The following is a 21,529-nucleotide window of genomic DNA, read 5'->3' on the forward strand; positions in this document are numbered from 1 at the left end:
TGCCAATGCTCTTTCTGTTCACTCTTTTTGAGAAGAAATTGTTCCTAATATCCATTTTTTCCTAATATCCACCCAGAAGAGTCTTCCTTGTTTTCAACCTGAGATGAAGAGTCCCAAGCCTTCATTGTAAACCACTGCATTTCTAACTTGCATTACTATAGAGAGAAACTGCACTTAAGTGCACGCTAATGGCCTTAAACCAACCCCTGCCACGTTCACTTTGGTTAAATCATGGCAGTAAAACTGCTGTCAGACCTTCTGGAAGCCCAGCTCAGATTTGGCTGCCAAGAACTAGCAATTAGGCACTACAGGATTTTGGCTGTTTATCCTCACCCAGTTAAGGTTCCTATGAATAGTTCTATTAATTTATGAACAGGCAATCCTATTGGCTATTGAACTCTCAATTAAAGATACGACAATAAAATATTTAGGGTTAAGTGTTTTATTTTATAATAGGCCTTACACCAGATCACAAAACATTTTGTAAATCACCCAAGTAAGTTATATTTATTCAGAGCTTCCATGCAGTTTAAGAAAAAGCTCCTCAAAAATAATTCTCTAGTGAGCTGTAATAAACTCTGCATAACCAAACCTGAATTCTTTCACATAAAGTAAATAGTCCAGTTTTCCCTCCTGTTTTGACATCAACGTTTTGGACCAAAGGTCCCTCCAAATTTGCACTAATTAAGCACAGACTCACTGAAATTGTGGAATTCACTGAAGCTTTCTGAATACCCTGATAACAGTAATAGCACTTCAAAGAATGAGGAAAACCACTGAGTTGAGTTCCAAAAGGTGAGATTTTGCCTGATGAGAATATCTCAGTATCTTAAACGACAACCTTGATGCAAAGGGACAGACCAAGCACACAGAACGCTGTGTGACAAACAAGAGGCAGTAAAATTCACATTCACAAGTTTAACCACAGCTTTTAAGGGGACACAGCATTTATGCAGTCTTCTACTATTTCAAAAAGGTAGTGGTATATATCGGTCCTCCTAGCAATGTCAAGGGCAGTTTCATCCAAGTTATTTTTCAGGTCTGCTTTTATGTAGCGATTCATCAGCAGAAGTTCAAGTGTTTCCCTACTGTTTTTGTTTCCTGCAGCAATATGTAAAGGAGTCAACAAACCATTTGTCTGAGCGTTGATGTCTGCACCCTGCTGAAGTAAGAATGCAGCCACTTTTGTATTGTTCCACTTGCACGCGCTGTGCAGGGGCGTCCAGCCATCCACTGTTTGTGCATGAATATCTGCCCCTTGGGCGACCAGCTCCCGGGCCATGTCCAAGTGCCCACTGTAGGAAGCTCGATGGAGAGGAGTGTACTGATCTTCATCACGAGCATTAACTGGAGCCAGCTTTTCGGAAAGGAGCCTCCTCACTGTAGTCAGCTATTGAAGGAAAACGGGGAATTTCATACAAACCACTGTAAAAAAGGCATACCACGTCTATTGCTCTGTTCTAAAGATGCTTTTTTTCTAAAGAAAAAGCAGTTCCTGTCTGTCTCACAAAAGACTACGTATAACAGGAAATTTTAAGATGAAACCAGTTGTTATTACTTGAAATAGAGACACAACAGTCTGGCACAGAAACACAACTGTGACTCACCTCACTCAGTGTGGGGCATTTAGTGGCAGCACGAGGAGTATCTTTGAAGAAAAGTGTGCCTTCACAAAACTATAGCTGCATTTTGTGTATGTTTGTTTTCATTGATTGCCTTTGTTATAAACATAAAGGTGTAACAGGCTACCTAACAAGAATCTTCATCTTCTCTCTCTGTCTTCCAAGAATAAAAACCTTTTTTATATTAACAAGATTGAAAGAAAAAGAAAAAAAGGATAGGATTGGACTCGATCCTTATGGGTTCCTTCCATTCTCAGCATATGTAGATTTGAAGAAAATAAAGCTTCAGATACACCCTCTCCACCCCCGTTAAAATGCGTACATACCATGAAGAAAGAGTCTGGCACACTTCTGAGTTGATCCAAGTTTAAGAACAGTGCTGATATTTTATCTTTGATCTACAATCAAAGGTTTTCTTCTGAAAGCTAACTGGCCAAGAAATATTTTAGTGTGTGGAATACAAAGGGAGATGCTTTCCAGAAACTTGGATCAAAATAGATGGGAGGGATAAAGAGTAGCATAGGAAAGTTTTCGCTTGTGGAAGGAACTGCAAACATCTATTCAATACAACATTTTTGTTAGTGATATATAGAACAGATGCCTTACCCGATTGTTTTCAGCTGCCCAGAGTAGCAATTTCTCTGGATTTTTCTCCATTTTTTTTTCTTGCATTTCATACCATTCCTCACTTCTTTCTTGTTCATCGTCTTCATCGTCAGACTGCCCTGACCAACAGCTCTGAGTTCCTATAGGAATCAAATGCCGGTGCGTTTCCAGCAACTCGAGTTGGTTAAAGCTCTCCGTAAACTCTGCATACTCATCGCTGTCATCGTCCCCCTCATCAGCGTCCTTCTCAGCAGCACGTTTGCCTTTACTCATTTTCAGTTAGCATCTGTAAGGTGCAGATACACACCAGTATTTGTATTAAGTGTCAATCACACACTAATTGCCAGTGAAAACAGACTCAGGGAAGCACAGGCCTCGCTCCCCTCCACTCGGGGAGGGCCGCCGCACACCCGGTGCGAGCAGGGACTCGTCCCGAAGGTGGTGTCGGTACCCTCCGCTTTCCCAGCCCTGCCCGAGATCAAGCCTTACGGACCTCCCATCCACTCTCGCCCCCATTCAACCCTGCTTAGCTTTGTCACCGTTCCACGCGGAAGCAAACTCACACACCGATTCCCGGGAATGCCGCTCCAGGGGCGGGGCCTCCACGGGGGGCGGTGCTACGGCCCCGGCGCGCCCACCTACCTGCGCGACGAGCTCTTCCGGCCCGTAGCTCCTGCCGGAAGTGACGTAACATCTTGGCAGGGGTGAGCCCCGACTGACCAATCGCGCAGCTCGGCGGGAGAGACCGCCAACGCGAGCGCTCTGCAAGTGGGCGGATCTCGCGAGAGCGGCGCGGGGCTCGGCCGGGTGCTATAGAAACGGCGTGAGGCGGTAGCGGTGGGTGGTGCGTGAGGATCGGGCCCGTGGGGGGCTTCGGGCCCTAGGCGGGGGGCTTCGGGCTCCTTAGTGCGTTCTGTAGGCCGGGCAGGGCCGGCCTCGGGCGCAGCGTTGTTTTCACGGTGTGAGGGGGTGGGCTGCGCTTGGTCGGAAGTGGCTGAAGCGTATACAGAGCTTTCCTGTTCTGTACTCGCTGGTGTTTGCAAGCGATAGTTCTTAATAAAAGGCGGAGTAATTGCCAGTTCAGCTCGCTGTGCCCTTCGTTCTGATTCGTTTGTATTCTTATCTCTTAGGCACTGATGCATCTATGACACTAGGAACCGATTCTCTGCCCTCTCTCACTGTGGTTGGAGCCTTTTTTTGAGGAATCCTAGCAGGAAGATGAGTGCCTTCAGCTTGCAGTAAGCTCCCGTCAGCTGCATCACGATGCAGTTCTGCCATACCAGACAGCAAGCCTGCAGTGCATTTGGAATGAGCTAAGCGCTCAGATCTGTGTTTGTGTTTTCGTGCAAGTCCTTTCCTTTGTATGTTTGTAGCTTCCCGATGCAAACAGACATGGAACGTTTGTTCACAGAATCTTTTCAAAGGCTGAAAACACGCAGAGGATTCTCCAGTTTTTCATTAGGTGTTTGCAGCCATTTTCTGAGCTAAACTGATTAGGATAACCTAGTTTTGGAACTGGTTTGTTTGATCATAGAATCATAGAATATCCGAACTTGGAAGGGACCTATCAGGATCATTGAGTCCAACTCCTGGCTCCACACAGGACTACCCAAAAATCAGACCCTATGTCTGAGAGCATTGTCCAAGTGCTTCTTGAACTCTGGCAGTTTGGGGTCATGCCCACTGCCTTGGGGAGTCTGTTCCAGGGCCTAACCAAGACCAAGTGCCACTTGCAAGTAAAGCATTGAAATGTTTTGAGTGTTACAGGAAAGATGCAGTGATAAGAGTTTTAGAACAAATCTACTATGTATTCAATGACTGTATACCAAACAAGTTACTTTCATAAGGTTTCTGTTGAAGTCCTTGAGTATGCTGCTCTCTAACAGAAATTTTCTGGTTTGTTTAGGGATGATGAAGATACCTTTAAGATACTGATTGCTACTGATATTCATCTTGGCTATTTGGAGAAGGACCCAGTGCGTGGAAATGACACATTTGTAACTTTTAATGAAATTTTGGAGCATGCTCAAAAAAATGAAGTAAGTTACTTTTTGGAAAGTGAAGGAGACTAGAAAATCCATTCCAACCTGTTAGAAGCTATGAAACTTAGTCTTGTTGCAATCTTTTGTAATATTATACTAAGCATTTATTTTTTGCAACCAGTTAGATTTTTCCCTTAATAAAAGACATGCTAATATCTTTGAGAACGTTCTTCTTAAATTATGACTGTGGTTGTGTGATTGGCATTTTCAGTGTGCCTGCACCACTTCCAGGGGCATGTAGAGAGGTTTTAGTGCTGCAGGAATGGAAAATGGTTGGGGGAGATGAGGTACTGGGGGTTGAAAGGATAGAGCACAGACTTGGAGGTACTGGTGGATGGCAGCTGGACAGGAGCCTGCAGTGTGCCCTCACAGCCCAGAAGGCCAACTGTATCCAGGGCTGCAGCCAAAGCAGCACGGCCAGCAGGGCGAGGGAGGTGATCCTGCCCCTCTGCTCTGTGCTGTGAGGCCTCACCTGGAGCACTGTGTCCAGATGTAGAGTCCTCAGTTGTTTTAAAAAATATTTTTCAGAATGATTTATTTAGTTTACTTATTCATGAGCCAAGTAACTACAGAATATCTGCAACTACAGACTCATTTTACCTAGGGATCCCAGTATGAGATATGTGGGACTACTTAGAAGAAGTAATTTAATCAGTTTGCTTACAGGCCTTTAAGGTGATACAAAATGCTGTATTGAAATAATAGAGCTCTTTGTTATATACAGGTGGACTTTGTTTTATTAGGTGGGGACCTCTTTCATGACAACAAACCTTCCAGAAAAACGATACATACTTGTTTAGAGTCACTAAGAAAATACTGCATGGGTGATCGTCCCGTTCACTTTGAAATTCTGAGTGATCAGGCAGTTAATTTTCAGTTCAGCAAGTAAGTCTGTTTCTTACAAGTTATGGTGCCATCTGTTTGTTTTTTGTATTGGATGAATGTGTTGTGATTTTATTTATTTATATAGTTTAAAATGCACTATATTCTTTGTGACTGCCACCTTGAAATTTTAGGCCTGCTTGTATGGGGCAGCTTATAAGACCACCTCATCTGTCACCTTTTATTAAGAGAAACCTCTAAAGATGTTGTAACAGTTGATGGATTTAAGTAATAAATAGGTTGTGTCCTACAAGTAAACCAACTTAAATGAATTACTGTGCTAAAATAAACAGTCTTTAGTGTGTAAAGTTTGCACAGCCCAGTCTTCTGCTTTTGTAAATTAGCTCTTTAAAATTATTAATAATAATAAAAATGTTTTTGCTACCATACTCCCATTAGGAACTTCCAGACCATGAATAAGAATCTTCTTATGATGTGCAGCTTAAGTTTATTCACAGCCACTTGGTAATCATTTGTGCTGCTGTTGTATATTTGTGATGACAATTTGAAGAAAATATTGGGAATTCTTTTGTACACAGATTTCTAGTTATAATATAACTTGTTTTCCTTTATTTGTTCAGGTTTCCATGGGTGAACTATCAGGATGGAAACCTCAACATTTCTATGCCAATTTTTAGTATTCATGGCAATCATGATGATCCCACAGGGGTAATTGTTATCATAATATACTACTATCTTATAAAAATAATATTGTATAAGTATAGACGTGTGTAAAAATACAGTTCTCAAGGAGCAGGCTCATTTGAGTTGGTTCCTTCCCTGCTCACGTAAATGTTTTGTGTACCTTTAGAAGTTCTCTTTGTTGGTGACAGCAGTTTAAGGGTGTCATTAAAAAAGAGAATTGAAATAAGTTAAGGGATCCGTATGGACTCTGTTAAATCTCTTAATATACATAGGCTATAGAAACTGAAAGCCTTTTTCTTAAGGAAAGGAAATGTTAATAGTTTGACTTGTCCTTAAATTCCTTGTGCAATGGATAGGCATTTTCAGTTTTATGAACTTTTATTTTCAAGGGAGATAAACTAGTAATGTTGAAACACTTGTTTAAAAGCCAACATCTAAAACTAAACAGAAAATGTTTGGAAAGCACGCGGTAAATTAGGAGATTTGTATTTTATGTCAAATAGCAGTGTATTATAACAGCAATTTCAGTCCTACTATGAAGTGGTTAGTTTAACCAGATAATTGCCTGTAGTACTTTAGATACTGTGGCTGGGGTTGTTGCTTATTTTTCTGAATGATTTCATGTTTAGTTTTGTATCGTTAAAATTTAGCAAGAATTGTAAGGAGAAAGGTTTTGCTTCTGTTCCTGTGGACACTAAGAAGTGCTAATAAAGCTCTCAGGCAAGGTTTCCAACTGCAGAATGTATTTAAGGAAGGGTATCCTGTTTCCCTTTTGAAACTATTTCATTTAGGCTTTAAAGGCTGTGTTTCTTGTTGAACGCATTTATTTGATTCCTGTTTTCTACAGACAGATGCACTGTGTGCACTGGATATTTTAAGCTGTGCAGGATTGCTGAATCATTTTGGACGTTCAACTTCCGTGGAGAAAATAGATATTAGCCCCATTTTATTACGGAAGGGTAGAACAAAAATTGCTCTGTATGGCTTAGGTAAGTATTTTTCTGCCATGCTGTGGCTCAACTGGTTGTATATTACCAAAGTTCAATATGTCTTAGTTGGAACAGACACACCTTGCTGTCTGTTGTAGCACCATATAAGTAAAATTAAATTAAGTTGTATTCATTCAGTGCGGTGCTGTTGGCACTTTCTGTTTAGAGAAGTGAAGTTCTTCACTTTTGCCCTTTATTGTACTGCCAGCCCTGAATGCTGATTTCCAAGCTGCTTTTACAGTTCTCTGTTGAGTCCTAGTTGGCAGTGATTCCTGCTGTTAAATGAGATATTTTAGAGTTTGCTTGATGTTCTAAAAGTTAATAATGAGAGTTCTAATACCACAGTGGAAAACTTTACAAAAAGCAGTTGAATTTCTGATACCCAAAATCATTATTGGGAAATGCAGCAGCTTTCTAAAGTGGAGGGGCTGCTGTGTGAGAATGTTTGAGAGATGTTTCTTTGAAATCATCCCAGTATTTCATATCCTCTTGACCTTCTCTGATTTATAGAGAACTTGTTCATGCAAAAGAGACGTAGATTCCATGGGGGATTCTTTGAAGTCCATAATAAAAATGAAACATTGGTGTGGTTGGTTTTGGTTTTGTTTACTTGGTGGGTTGGTTTCTTTGTTTGTTTTGGTTTTGGTTTTTTGTTTTCCCTTGCTTAAGGAAACAATCAGCAACAGCTAGTTGAGAAGTGCTGCATTTTTTTTTTTTCCTGCTGTGTGGGAAAGCACAGCTTTGGAGAATTCGTGGATTATCTCTTGTTTCCTAAAGGATTTCTAAATATGCTTAAGAACTCCATCTCTGCTCAATCATATCTGGTTTTGGAGTGTTTCTTACAACAAAATACACTTACTCCATTAGCAAAAAATAAAGCATCTCCTATTTTTAATTCTGCCCATAGTACGGCATTTGGCACAGAGAACTGACTAGATTTCCTGGTAGATTTCTTGTTAAAATGCCTTGCATCACTAAATAGGCTTCTAAAATAACTATTTTATACTTAGTTTGAGTTCATAATGCCACCATAGACTTGTCCTTTGTCACAAAAATGACAATCTGATCTTACCACAGGGTTATTTGACTCATTTTAATAAAATTGCTAATTAAAACACTATAAAATAAAGAGTAGGTAGACCACACAAAAATGTTTTATTGTTTTGTTTTGTCCACTGCAGGATCCATTCCAGATGAGAGATTGTATCGTATGTTTGTCAATAAACAAGTAACCATGCTGAGACCAAAGGAAGATGAAGACAGTTGGTTTAACTTGTTTGTGATTCATCAGAATAGGTAGCAGTACTGAATGAATTACCGTGACTTAAACTTACTGCGTTGTTCTCATGAAATTGCTTTGAAACTGTAGGAGAGAAAGCCAGCTATGTTGGGTAGTGCTTCTTGTGAGTGGATGGCTTCAAGATTTTCCCAAATAGAAGCATTGTTTTACAGCTCTTCTTACAGAGGAACCATAATGGAAAAGAATTGAAGTAAATGAATTGGAGATGTTGGGGAAACTGCTTCCCAAATTTTTTATACCTGAGAGCGAGGGAGGGTTTGTAGTTCATTTAAGTCTTAAGTCTGCATGTTGGAAGTGAGAGACCAGTAAGCCTCATATTCTGATTCCTATGCTTTTTGACTCAAAATTCCATTAGTATTTTATCTTCACTTACATTGCTGTTCTTTACAGTTTCTCTTGATTAGAGGTTAGGTAGCTGGTGTTCTTTCTGCCTGCCCACTTCTTCCAGCAGTGTCAGTAGGAACAGGCAGAGCTCTGTTCCAAATTCTTTAATTTTTCATGAGTCAGAGTGTGGCCATTGTGTGGGAGATAATGGTGAGGCAGAAGTCAGCAGATACAGCTGGGACCCTTGGCTGCTCATCTCTGCCAGCAGGCTGAAGGAGCTCTCAGTCTCCTCCATCTTCTGGAAGGGGACAGTGAGCTTCATTCAGAACAGAAAAACCCTATTGAAAACTTTTCCCCGTGTAAGTTAACTATATGACTCAATTCTGTTGTCTTACCTAAATACTTTGAACAGTTGGATAAAGGAAAATATATGAAGACTATCTGATGTAAAATATACGTCAGATATTTTTGCTAGAGATTCTCCGTCATTTTAAATCACATTGGTGATTTTCTCTTCCTTTGCTCCCCACCTGTGCCTGCCCATTGCTGTACACTAATTGTTTTTCTGTTTTCTTGAACAGAAGCAAACATGGAGCCACAAACTACATTCCAGAGCAGTTTTTAGATGACTTTATTAATCTTGTTGTGTGGGGTCATGAACACGAGTGTAAAATAACTCCAGCCCAAAATGAACAGCAACATTTCTACGTTACTCAGCCAGGAAGTTCAGTGGTGACGTCTCTGTCCCCAGGAGAAGCTGTGAAGAAGTATGTGATTTTTTTTTTTCTTTAGTTGTTATTGTTTGTCTCTTACGTGTATTGTGTTGACAAAGAACATCTATACTAAGCTGGGTAAGAAAAATACTTGCTTTTAGTTTGAAAGGGCTTGTGTGGTAGCGTGGAGTGGTGTCACAGTGTGACCTGAGAAATGAAGCGGATGGAATCAGTGCCTGGGATAAGTTTGTTTTCCTTAGAACTAAACTTAACATTCAAAGCAAATGAAACTTATCCAAGAGGAGTTACGTGCAGATAAATTGGAATGCAATGAACTGTGTGCAGAACAAGCACAATCTGAAAATGCTAGATTTTGAAGTTTTGCAGTGCTAACCCTGAAGTGCATATCCAAGAGCTTCCCAAAGCTTTAGATTTTTTACTGTAGCTTTAACATTTTTAGCTCAAAACCTCCTCCCCCCCAAAGAAGAACCATGAGGTTTAGAACAAATTTCTGTGCCGTATTGTTAAGTTTATCTTCAAGTAGGTTGCCATTCTCCTCCTAGACACGTTGGTTTGCTGCACGTTAAAGGGAAAAAAATGAAAATGCAGAAGATTGCTCTAGAGACTGTGCGAACTTTCTATATGGAAGATGTTGTCCTAGCTGATCACCCAGAACTTTTCAATCCTGACAATCCTAAAGTAACTCAGGCAGTACAAGCATTCTGCATGGAAAAGGTAACTTCTCATGCTAACAGTGGTATATGGAAATCAGTGTGTGGCTGGGGAATGTGATCTGTGGTTAGTTCTAAGAGTGGAAGATACATCTTGTTTCTTGTCCCCTATTATTTGAAGCTGATAAGCAGTGTTTCAGCTGAGGGCTAATTCCATGACATTCACTGCAGCCTTGGCCTCCAGACTAGGATTACCTATTAAAGCAGGCTGTAACTACTTTACAGGAGTCCATCCTGTTCTTTCTACAAAAATTCCCACCCGAGGATGGGATGCTGTTGGATGTACGCTTTGGAACCAGCATAAATACACGGATCTAAACCCCAAGAGCTGAGCTGCACAGTGCGTAATGATCCAAGTAGCTAAGGCAGCTTTATTCCTTGCTCTTGGTTCTTAGGCCTTTATTAGTCTCTTTCTGCTTTTACCTGGAAATGAACGTGAGCTACACTGTATTGGAGATAAGCAAGTTACATTTGAAGGTTTCAGGTATCTTTAAAAGAATAAAGTGGAATTGAATTCCTGCTTCTGCTTCATAGGTTGAGATGATGCTGGATAATGCAGAAAGAGAACGCCTTGGAAATCCACGCCAGCCAGAGAAGCCTCTCATTAGACTACGAGTAAGGCATTGTTCAATTTGGATTATTTTTGTTTTTGAAAAGTCACTGTGAAAAGTTTCAAAGCAAAAACCACACTTGTTGTATAAATACATACAATTCCTTGCTGTGTACAGGCAGTACAATCTGCTTTCATACTGTGATTCTCTTAACCTTGGGTAACACCAGTGTTGTATAATACAGAATAAGATTGTTCATCAGTGTACTTCTTTGCTGGTCTGAACAAAGGAATCAAAAGTTACTATTTACTGAGAATTTTTTTAAGTCATATTATCCTTGATAACCTAATACATGGGAACTTTCCTTAACCCTAGTAAATGGAATGAGTTGTGAATCTTTGCTTTTATTAGCTATTCTGCCTAGCATGGTAAAGCATTAATTTTAGGTTGGCTTATATTTTACTTCACTTTTTTTTTTTTTTAGCTTCGAAGGGTAATATAACAAGCTGGTCTTGGTTTGTATGACTTCTTTTCCTGCTTGTTTCATGTTTTATTTTCTTCTGTCCTCTCTTAGGTTGATTACACGGGTGGCTTTGAGCCATTCATCATCCATCGTTTCAGCCAGAAGTACATGGATAGGGTGGCCAACCCAAAGGACATAATACATTTTTTCAGGCATCGTGAACAAAAAGAGAAGAACGGTAATTGGGAAGGAAGGCTTTCCTTAGTTTTCATTTCTCTCCCTTTGTTTTGTTACCCAGCCTTTGCTAAACTTTGGTGTCTACCACCTAATGAGTTCTAGGAAGAATAACGATGTATATAGTCTTACTGCAGAAGTATTTCTACTTCATTCCCAGATTTGTCTAAAAATTCTGATAATGAGCACAGTGTCTTTCAGGTAGTTGTTCATAAATGATTCCCTTTTCTTTCACCTCAAATCTTACTGAGTTGCCTGTAATGCTGCTTTTAGCCCCATATCAGACTGAGTCATTCTGTGATAATCAATCACAAGGAAAAGCATTAAACATCTTGCTTCTGGAACTTCTCAGAAAGAGATGGTTGGCTCTGGGCACTCTGTAGCAAAAAAAAAGGTGTGTTTTGATTTTATAGCTGCAGTAAATAATTTGGAAATACTTGTAGAGAGGGTGTTGAAGTTTTTGAAGGGTTCTGAAGTTTTTTTTAGTAATCAGAAAAAAAATTAAAGTGTAAATGTACAGTAGCATTTTGTTGGTCCCAATCCATCATGTGTATGAGGTGCTCCTGGCTTTTCAGCGTGTTCCAGGGGTGTCTCTCTTCAAGCATTTTTTGGCAAAACAAAGAACAGCTGTTATTGTAGCACTTCTCACTGTGCCTAGAATTTCTAATAAATGGTGAATAGACGTTGCCCAGACACTGGATTTGTAATAGTAACTAATGAAGGTACAGCTTGCATGAGGACATACTGTGCTAATCTAAACAACTGTTAATATTACACATTAGTGCATTCAAAGTACTTCAATTCCAGAGACTTTTTAATTACGTTGTCAGTTTTATAAAGATTGAGGCACGATGGTTCATGAATAAAAACAACTTCTAGGGAACTGGTTTCGGTTTTTGGTTTTTAAATTATGCAGTATTGCCCTTGTTTTATTTTGCTTTGGTTTTTATTTTCTCACTAAATAATCCCATTAATTTTTTCAGAATGTAAGACAGCTCCCTCACCATGTTTTATCGATACGTTTTAATTTTCCTTCTTAATCTGAGCTTGAGGATGGAAATATAAAAATAATGCCATGGTTCTTTGCATTACTTTGCTGTCTTCTGCTATAAGTTAGGTGGCCAATGAAGCAGGCAGAATTTCCTTTGCATGTATACATAACACTGTGGCTCAGTATAGGATGATGTTTAGACTTCTTAATAGTTCAGAAGTTGTTATTGTTTCTTTGGTTATCGCTGCTTATCTAACAAGGCCAACCAAGCAATGTTTTGTGCTTGGGTGTGGCAAATGTCTAGAAACAGTCATAGAATCATGGAATCATAGAATGGTTTGTGTTGAAAGGGACCCTTAAGATCATCTAGCTCCAGCCCCCTTGCTGAAGGCAGGGACACCTCCCTCTGGACCAGGCTGCATTCATTTTGTATTTCTTAGCATGGTATGTGATAACCTCAGTTGTTTATCACTGTCATTCTTCTGTCATTCCTGGCTTGTTTCCTGGGAGTGCAGGGCAGCCTCACTGTGCTGTGCATTTTTCTTTTACTCAGAGTCAACCAGCATAGTTACAATAGCCTTCAGGACGTAGTGCTCTGGTTCTAATTCCCGACATTTAGTAGATAGAAATCTATCTTCTGCATCTCCTAGGGATGTGGTTTTCTTGTATAGTTATTTCATCTGTTATATTTAGCTGTGTTTCCATCCAGTAGTGTACAGTTTGAATAAACCTTTACGCATAAAAGGGACCACAATTCCTGAGACCTATATTATTTTTTTCTCTTTAATTACTGTAATTAGGATAATAATTAAAATCCGTCAACTCCTGCTTAAATTGTGGGTAACAGCATCACTATGCTTTTGTTTCAGACAATGACCTTAATTTTGGAAAGCTGTTTAGCAGACCTACAGAGGTGACACTGAGAGTGGAAGACCTTGTAAAGCAATATTTTCAGACAGCAGAGAAGGTACCTTTTACTTTTTATGAATTTGTGTATGGGATGTATTTTTGGTTGTTGCACGTATTACTTGATTTATGGATGCAGTACATGCTGAAAACACTCTGACAGCCACTAAGAAGTTCATTTATTTCCTAAATAACTGTATGTGCCTTAGGTAAGCAATTAATTGTTGTATCTAGGGTACACAGGGTGTACCAACACATGGTGTTCTGGTAACATCACAGTAACTCTTCGTGTGAACTTGTAGCATCTGCCATGTATTAAATGATGCCTCCTGTTGCTGCAGAAGGAAAGCCTGAGGCAGCATCATCTCAGAAGCTACCTTGATTTACTATGGGGGCACTGTGAGTCTGTACCAGTTACAAGTACCAGCTGAGTTGGAATCGTTTGTTACATTGCTGTGTGTTTGGTGTCCTCAGACATAGTGCAGTTCCACGTATTTAAAGGAGAGCAGGGAGGACAAAGAAAGCACCCAAGAGTTTGCTTTTATCTCACCCTTTCATTGAACTTCATCTGTTCCCTTTCCCCAGCTATGGGGCTGCAAAGTATTAGGAGTAAAATACAGTAATGTAAAGGACAAGTGGAAGGATCAAGAGTTATTAAGAAGTATAGGTAATGCTTTTTATCAAGAAATTGTCCATGGTTTAGTTTACAGTCAGAAGAAACTGCTGTTTAAACACTATCCATGTAGGGGTTTCTTTCTCAGACTCTCTTCTTACTGTACTGGGGGAAAGAAGATGGAGAAGAGAATATCAGTGAAAAGCCTCCAGTAGCTTCTTTACTTCTGCTAATTAGTGCTGGTGCTAATATCTTGTTGTAGAATATTTTGATGAGTATCACCTCACTTGATGACCAAGTGAGAAGTATTGGTATTTACAGAATTTCATTTCAGTAGAGTAGATTTCTGCTGAATAACTCTTAATGCTTCAGGATAATTTAGTCAGCTTTGTAACTGCCAGTTTTTTTAATAGTAGAATTTAACAATAAAACTAATTAGCTTAGCATTTGTAATAGTTCAGTGCCTGTTTCTAATTACTTTTTATGTCTCCACAAGTTGATCTTAGTTAATTTTAAGAAGCGGAGTGGACTAGGAAAAAATACAGTTTACCATCTCCCTCAGTAATACATTTGAGACAAATTATTTTAGATATGACCAGCATTGCAATTTCCTTTCCATTTATGAAATATCTGGAAAATACTACATTAGGTGAGGTGTAATGTGCTAGTAGCAAGTGAGTTGTACCTGTTGGGAGGAATAATGTTTGTCACTCTGTTATTTTCTGTTTGAAATCTTTAATGCTACTTTAATGTTACTTCTTTTTATACCAAACAAATGTAATGTTTAGCTGGAATAGCAGGAATATTACTCGTTTTCTCTGAAACTGTTTTCCCCTTATTTTAAAGAAGGTACAACTTTCACTTCTAACTGAAAGAGGAATGGGAGAAGCAGTGCAGGAATTTGTGGACAAAGAAGAAAAGGATGCCATAGAGGAACTGGTGAAATTTCAGCTAGAGAAAACACAAAGGTTTCTTAAGGAGCGTCACATTGATGCAGAGGAGGAAAAAATAGATGAGGAGGTAATATTCTGTTACAGTCAAAACTTTAGAAGAGGCAAAGACAGTAAAAAAAAGTTGGTGCTCAAACCTGATTAAATAGCCTTGCCTATGTGCAGCACTTGCAACACTTGCCTCTAGTCATTTTCTGTAATTAATATGGTGATAAGGTTCCGGATAGATAGTTCAAAAGTTTGTGCTAAAGATGTATCTTATGTTATGCATATATTGCAGTTTATCTCTTCTCAATACCATGGTGTTCTAACTTTCTGCTTCACCTCTACCTGTCTTCTCCATTTATTCCTATTTCACTGTCACTTATTGACTAATTACTTACATTTTGCTTCTCTTGAACCTAGCACCTGCTGCATTTCATCATTTGCCTCCAGTGGGCTTGACTTTAGTTCAGAGATAAAGATTTCTTTCTTACTGTGTTTTGATTACTGCATGAATTGTTATTTTGATGTAAACTGTTTTTTTATTATTGTTATTATTCATTTAGGTGCGAAAATTTAGGGAGAGTAGAAGAAAAAACACGGAAGAGGAGGATGAGGAAGTTCGTGAGGTAACTCCTTTGAGTTTTGGACTTAGACTGAAGAATGGAATTTTGCATGTGGGTGAAGCACTGTATAATAATAATTCAGTGTTATCCCTGCCAAAAAGTGCCTGTCTACTTAGAGAAGATAAACAAGCCTTGAAATCATCCTTTGTGTAATACATACCTAAGCTACTGCTTAGTTCAGCCTTTGAGATATGTTCTTGTAGAAACTTGTGAACCTGAATGTTCAGTTGCCCTTGCTTTGAACCAGGCAGGTGACCTTCAGAGCTCTGTCAGCTTAAACTATTGGTGATCCCATCACCAGTGGAGATGTGAATGGGCTGTATTAGTACTAGAAGAAATTGCTGCTGTCAGTAAACATTTTGGTGCTCTTGACCTTACCAGCAAACCAGATCCTAGATCTCCCAGAGATCTGTGTCTAGGTGTTATAACTCTTTCCAAAGAGAATTCCCGACCATTAATGGTTTGTTTTTATAAGCTGTGCGGGACTGGTATGAAATTTTGAGGGAAAGAACACTTAGAATAAGGTTCATTTCTCCTGGGCTGATGTATCTTCACATTAACGAGTTGTCACTATTATCAGTGAAGATGATGTCAGTGGAGTTCAGGGAGTTCTTCATCTGAGCAGGTGTACACAGCTGACACAGGATGACTTCTTGGTCACCAAACTCCGCTGACCAGGTGAGCAATCGAGTTAACCAGCTCCACAGCTGACAGCTGCACGTCCAGATTAAACAGAATAAATATTGCCTCAGCATTTTGGCAGATATCCTTGCCTTCAGTAAAGTTGTGGATTTGGGTCCTCTCAGCCTGAGTTGTTTATCACAACTAGGATTCAACAGCGGTGCATTCCATAGTTTAAGATTCTTTTTCCTCTAGCACTTATTATTCCGTTACAGGCAATGACAAGGGCTAGAGCTCACAGGTCCAAGGATGTCGTTCTTGACTCAGCCTCCAGTGATGAAGAACTCATGGATACAGAGATGAAAGCCTCTGGTGATTCAGATGATGATATTCCCACAACTCTGAGCCGAGGAAGGGGTAGAGGTAGGGCAAGAGGTGCAAGAGGGCAAAATTCAGCAGCAAGAGGGTCATCTCGAAGGGGAAGAGGTAAGAAAAAACACTCAAATTCTTCGCTGACTTTTTTCTTTAAAAGGAGCCTCTGTTCAAATTCTTCCATCGAGTGGAAGCTTGTTGCTTAAAAACTCCTAATGGAAAAATAAAATGCTTAAATGTTTTTGGTACCATATGATATACAGTTGAATGTCTTCTACGACTTAAGTCGTGGCTTTTTCACGGTGCGATTAAAAGAAATTTGCAGTTCTTCCCAACTATGGAGGCATAGTAGACTCATAAAAGATCCATTATTAGGAAGGTCTGCCCTATGAATTGTATGGAAATGTCTGCTGCTAATGGTAATGCAGTGTTACGCATTTGATGGTATAGACAGAATGTGTTTTTATCTTACCTCCTTGGCTTTGTGTGATTGTGCACTTTACAGTGATAGCAAACCTTCCATTATGGAGGAGCTGTAAAGAAAAATAAATGAAAGATGCAATGATATACTCCTTTGAGTTGTCAGTAGTATGCCCAAAGGTCTTAAGTGAGAGATCTAAGAGCAGGATAAGTTGAAAGAAAGGCAGTCATCTTAGGAGTGGGCTGGTTAGTGCCTTGAAATCAGTTCTGAGCGTGTGATTTAGTGTTGTGATTCAGTCAGAGCAGTGACACGTGTGTTGAGGCTGTGTCTGTGGAGCTTTAAGCACTTGACCCAAAGTAATTCATCTGCGTGTAATGGGGGCTTTGCGTCAAGGAAGAAAGGAAGGGAGTAAAGAGTAATTAGGTTTTTATGTGACTTGCTGTTTATTACTGAGAAAAATGTCAGAAAATGTTACACAGGAGGAAAAAAAAAATATCCTTTAGGAATTAAAAATGACCACTGTACAGAGTTGGGTATTGTTTATTTTTCCTATAGGAAACACTAGCCAAGGGTCATCTACTAGCAGCAGAACATACAAGTCTGTGCCTGACAAGAATTTATCTATCATGGATGGTAAGCCTACATTCTGCCCGTCACTCTAATATGCTCCCCTGTTGTAGTGAATTTACTTACTGGTGAAGTGCCTTAATTGCCTTTATTTCTATTAGTCCAGTTCAGCTGAGAGAGATGATTTTGGTTCTAATGAAGCAGGATAACTAACAGTGATGAGAGAAAGAAAAAAGTAATTATATCTGCTGTCACTGGGGTTAAAATGAAATGTGCTGGGAACACTGGAGTTGGACTTAATGATCCTTGTGAGTCCCTTCCAACTCGGGATATTCTGTGATTAGACTGGGACTGGGCGTAGGCAGCAGTTCACTGTAAACTGTATGCAGTTCTTTAAGGAATACACATAGGAGGAATGTGTCTTAGCAGCACCTTTTCTATGCAGAATATGCAGAAAGTGGTTAAAAATCATAAACCTGACTGATGTTTACAGGTTTAGTAAGCTTTAAGAAGAATCCATGTCGTCTTACATTGTAGCAAATTTAAGAAGCACTGGTTTGTACTAGAGAAGAGAAACTTACCTGCATTTTAAGCTGCGTGAGAGCAGCCCTTCCTTGCTACAGAGAGCAAGCTCTGAGGAAACTGCTTAGATCATCTCAGTACTAAAGAGAAAATGCTGCTCAGGAATCCGTACATAAATCCCCTCCAAAATACGCAGTTAATCAAAGTCTCAGCAAATGACCTAAATGCGGAGAAATCAACTTCAGAAGATGTGTTAATGTCCACCAGGGATGTCCAGCCCTCTGACTTGCCTGAGCCACGTTTAAAAAATAAAAAAAAATTCAAAACTGAGGGCAACAAAAACAGAAAACTAGCAGGTTGGATGCATATGTGTGTTAGGCGTGCATGTTGATTACAGCGATGTTTTTCTCTACCTCTTAACCAAAGCTACTGATGATTTTTCACTCAGACTGGGAAGCACCTGCTGGTCTGGGTTGTCAGACATCAGCAAGGGCTTAGCTTGTGCTGTTATCTGCCAAGGACCTTTGCTCGTCTTAGCTTGAGGATGATTTGCTTGCTTTACTGAAAGTTGGTTTTTTTGCAGAGGGAACTGATGCTAAGCAGCTTTTCTGGAAGGAAAAGAATGATGTAACATTGTTGCATTTTATTGTGTGAGCACTTGAAAATACTACATTTTTTTTTTTTCCAGCCTTTAAGTCTTTGAAACAAGAGCCTTCCCAGAATGCATCCAAATTTTTCTCTGAGGTAAGAGGCATCTGACAAGGAGTGAAGCTGCATAGCTGCTGCCTTTTGCTGCCATCTGCTTTGAAAAACAAATATACAGCCAAAATGTTAACCTAATGAGCAGGTGTTCCCAAGCTTTGGGTTCCAGCACTGTGGTTCCACGTGCTGATTTTGGTACAGGGTCTGTATGTGAAATACAAAGACCACGTGCTACCTGTGACCGTAGCTTGAGATGCTAAGAGTAAATCCATGAGTGTTTTTTGGGCTTCTGCAAGATGCTGTTTATTGGCACGTTGTACACTTTTACTCTGGAGCCCTCTCAAATGTGTATTATAACGAAGTAGCTATATACTTGAAATGAATTAAAGAAAGTTACTGTGCAATAATACTGCGGTGTTATGTATTCTATTTCTCTAAAAATAAGTTCTGTGAAAAAGCTTTAACAACGGTATCTATCTTTCAGGATATCATGGATGATGAGTTGGATCTAGAAGAGGCTCCTATTAGGCTTTCTTCCAAAGCAAACCAAAGGTCAGTATGTTCATTTGGTGAGTGCTACATCAGCTGCCTTGTTTCTGATTGGGTATTGGCAGAGCCCAGGGAGCTGATACACTGCCTGAAAAAATAACATCATTTTGCTCATTATTATTTTTTTCATTGTTAAACTCTGGTGGTGGTTGAAGGGGAACTTACTGAAACGTCTGGTGTTTGACAACATGCTGATGCTTTTTATGTTTTCTTTCTGTGTTTCAAGGTTCTCAGCTGCATCTTCATTTAGTAAAAGAGGTTCACAAAGCCAAATGTCTAGAGGAGTTGATTTTGAGTCAGATGAGGTATGGTATATTGTAACCTTTGTTTTCTGTTCATATGAATTTCTATAGACTATTGGCTTTGAGGTCATTTAAATAAAGCATTTCTGAGTAAAATGGAATTAATTTATTTTTACTAGTGTGAAAAGATTATTATAACCAGCTTTAATATATATACATAGACATCAAAAATAAGGCTGGGAAGGAAAATATCAAGTTCTTAATCAGTTAATTATCACCTCTGAAATGCCTCGAGTAAATTAGATTTCCTGGGAAATAAAGTAATTGTTTTATTTATGATTTTGCACTGAACTCACACGGAATTGTCAAGCACTGCACAGTGTGTTGCTATAGAACAGCAGGCTGTCACATAGCCAGGATCAAAACCTTAGTGATGGCAAATGCTGACCACTTCAGAAAAGGTGCTAAATTCTTATCTCTTCCTTCTGATATGTCATCTCTTCTTGTACTTGAAGTACAGCAGTACATGCTTGTTCAAACATACAGAAACAGTAGTTCTGACTCATGCAAATCTCAGTAAAATACATTGTGTGATTTGTAAATGGCTATAACTTCACTGAAGTATGTGCTGCTCAGAATGATAACGGTTTCCTAGCTTGCCACTGAAGTACAGGTAGCTCCTCATTTCTCAGTAGCTGTTCTGATCGTACTGACTTAAGCTTCATCTCTGTTCTCTGCAAATTTGTGACTAGAACTTTAAAATCAGTAGATAAGATCCTTGCTATCAAAAGCAATAAAAGCAGGCTTGACAGAAAGCACGGAACTGAGTGACCTGGCTATTTTAATCTAAAGGTGACTTTACTTTTTATGACTCAGAATGCGTGTTAGTTCGAGTAATGCACATCTGTTTGCAAATTGCAGGATGACCCGTTCAAAAACACTGCAACATCACGAAGAAATAAATGATCTCTGCCTCACTACACAGAAGAGACTGTGAAGTAACTGGAAAGTAGTTTGCGAGGCGTACTCTGCGTGACGTTTCTCTGTACATGACGGTTTGCCTTCAGCCTTCACTTCTGTGAAATGTTTTGAGTGGCACCAAGTTTAGTATCCGTTGGGTGTTACGTTAACGGGTGCGTTAGACTAGAGCGTCTCATATTCTGAAGTACTGCCTGGAACTAAATTCTTTCTGAAACTTCTAAAAGCTTGTCTTCTCTCTGGGAAGATAACATAACATAATCTTACCTTTTGTAGAAAACTCCATCTCTTGGACTTCACTTCTTTTTTTTTTTGCGGGGAAGTATGAATCTGTAGGAGTCTGTAAGTATAGATACGAGCGCACACTTGGCCAGCGAGACAAAACTTGCATTTGTTTTCAGTTTTCTACAGTTACAGTTGAAAATTCTAAAGAGTACTAATTTAATCCAAAGATGCAGTTTTCAGTAGTAAAGCTGGAAAATGTTCTAATACTTTCAACTTAATAGGAGAATTAAACCCACTGTTGTACTGTTACTAAATATCATAGCACACAGCAATGACTTTGTAATTCAAGAACTCAGATAGAACTGAGTTGTCAGTGCTTGCCTTGTTAGTAAGCTTTAAGAGCTAGAACCTTACAGCCTCATGAGGAATGCTGATTGAAGAATAAAGCAATGAGCTAGTATCAAGCAAGCTATTGCCTCTTACTGTTTTCTTAGCTAAGAGTTTTGCAGGTGTCTGTTGCCTCAGTCTTCCTAAAATGTTGCCACTGTTTATCAAAAGATTTCTTCAAATGACATTTTTAAACTGTGGTACTTGATTCACAGTGGGGGAATCACTCCTTCTGTTGAGGGAGACAAGACCCATTTCTCCTTCCCCTTTTCCACCTCTGGGCCCCTCTGTGCAGAAAGTGGTGTTCTACAGCTACAGCCTTTAGAATTAATCAAGGGAAAAGCTACAAGTGTTCACCAGCTACCACCCCAGCACATCACAGAAATACCAAGTGCCATGAGTAATTGAAGCCATGCTTTTGCATTTCCATGTCCTCTGTCTGAGAGACTGGGCATTTCTGGTATTCTGGCTCTCACTGAACACGACCGTTACTTCATGTGCATGTGTGCTGTAGCAGCAGATCTAAATCACCCTTGAGCTTCCTGAAGACTTCCATAGAGATGATCAAGTGTAAGGCTCAGTAGCAATTTGCAAAGAAATGCAATTGCTTAAGGTATCAGGAAATAATTTGGTGTGTCTTTACTTTCATACAGAGCTGCCAAAGCTATTACAATGTTACCTATGCAATTAAAAAAGCCTCTGTAAATGCCTTCCAGGATGAAGGTTTACTTTTTAAATAAACTATTTCTGTGTAATGAATTCTGAACGTCAGT

General features: G+C 39.5%; 2 protein-coding genes across 9 annotated transcripts; one reads left to right on the top strand and one right to left on the bottom strand.

Moving 5' to 3' along the window:
• Positions 427 to 2,956, bottom strand: ANKRD49 (ankyrin repeat domain 49). Of its 5 annotated transcripts, none has more exons than XM_021381877.1 (3): positions 2,871 to 2,956; positions 2,229 to 2,514; positions 427 to 1,390 (listed from the first exon to the last, which is right to left on the bottom strand). In XM_021381877.1, the coding sequence occupies exons 2-3, from the start codon at positions 2,499 to 2,501 to the stop codon at positions 932 to 934; spliced, it is 732 nt and encodes a 243-aa protein (XP_021237552.1). In that variant the 5' UTR covers positions 2,502 to 2,514; positions 2,871 to 2,956; the 3' UTR covers positions 427 to 931. The 5 variants fall into 5 exon arrangements, with proteins under 5 accessions (XP_021237552.1, XP_021237531.1, XP_021237549.1 ...); XM_021381856.1 differs by having other exon boundaries at positions 2,796 to 2,897; XM_021381874.1 differs by having other exon boundaries at positions 2,792 to 2,887.
• Positions 2,931 to 21,511, top strand: MRE11 (MRE11 homolog, double strand break repair nuclease). Of its 4 annotated transcripts, none has more exons than XM_021381803.1 (20): positions 2,931 to 3,072; positions 3,359 to 3,466; positions 4,135 to 4,267; positions 4,995 to 5,155; positions 5,734 to 5,821; positions 6,645 to 6,786; positions 7,968 to 8,082; positions 8,992 to 9,177; positions 9,687 to 9,858; positions 10,389 to 10,469; positions 10,980 to 11,106; positions 12,963 to 13,060; positions 14,459 to 14,632; positions 15,111 to 15,173; positions 16,067 to 16,277; positions 17,140 to 17,217; positions 18,362 to 18,417; positions 18,860 to 18,927; positions 19,151 to 19,229; positions 20,088 to 21,511. In XM_021381803.1, exons 2-20 carry the CDS (start codon positions 3,447 to 3,449, stop codon positions 20,130 to 20,132), a joined length of 2,097 nt encoding a protein of 698 aa, XP_021237478.1. In that variant the 5' UTR covers positions 2,931 to 3,072; positions 3,359 to 3,446; the 3' UTR covers positions 20,133 to 21,511. The 4 variants fall into 4 exon arrangements, with proteins under 4 accessions (XP_021237478.1, XP_021237488.1, XP_021237497.1 ...); XM_021381813.1 differs by having other exon boundaries at positions 2,932 to 3,065; XM_021381822.1 differs by lacking the exon at positions 2,931 to 3,072 and adding an exon at positions 3,115 to 3,134.

Source organism: Numida meleagris, chromosome 1, assembly GCF_002078875.1.
Source record: "Numida meleagris isolate 19003 breed g44 Domestic line chromosome 1, NumMel1.0, whole genome shotgun sequence".
Lineage (NCBI taxonomy): Eukaryota > Metazoa > Chordata > Aves > Galliformes > Numididae > Numida > Numida meleagris.

Coding starts and splice junctions, on each gene's coding strand:
- ANKRD49 (XM_021381877.1), bottom strand. CDS start 2,501: ATGAGTAAAGGCAAACGTGCTGCTGAGAAGGACGCTGATGAGGGGGAC. Junction 1,391..2,228: donor GGGCAGCTGAAAACAATCGG/GTAAGGCATCTG, acceptor TTCCTTCAATAG/CTGACTACAGTGAGGAGGCT.
- MRE11 (XM_021381803.1), top strand. CDS start 3,447: ATGAGTGCCTTCAGCTTGCA. Junction 5,156..5,733: donor GTTAATTTTCAGTTCAGCAA/GTAAGTCTGTTT, acceptor TTATTTGTTCAG/GTTTCCATGGGTGAACTATC. Junction 6,787..7,967: donor AATTGCTCTGTATGGCTTAG/GTAAGTATTTTT, acceptor TGTCCACTGCAG/GATCCATTCCAGATGAGAGA.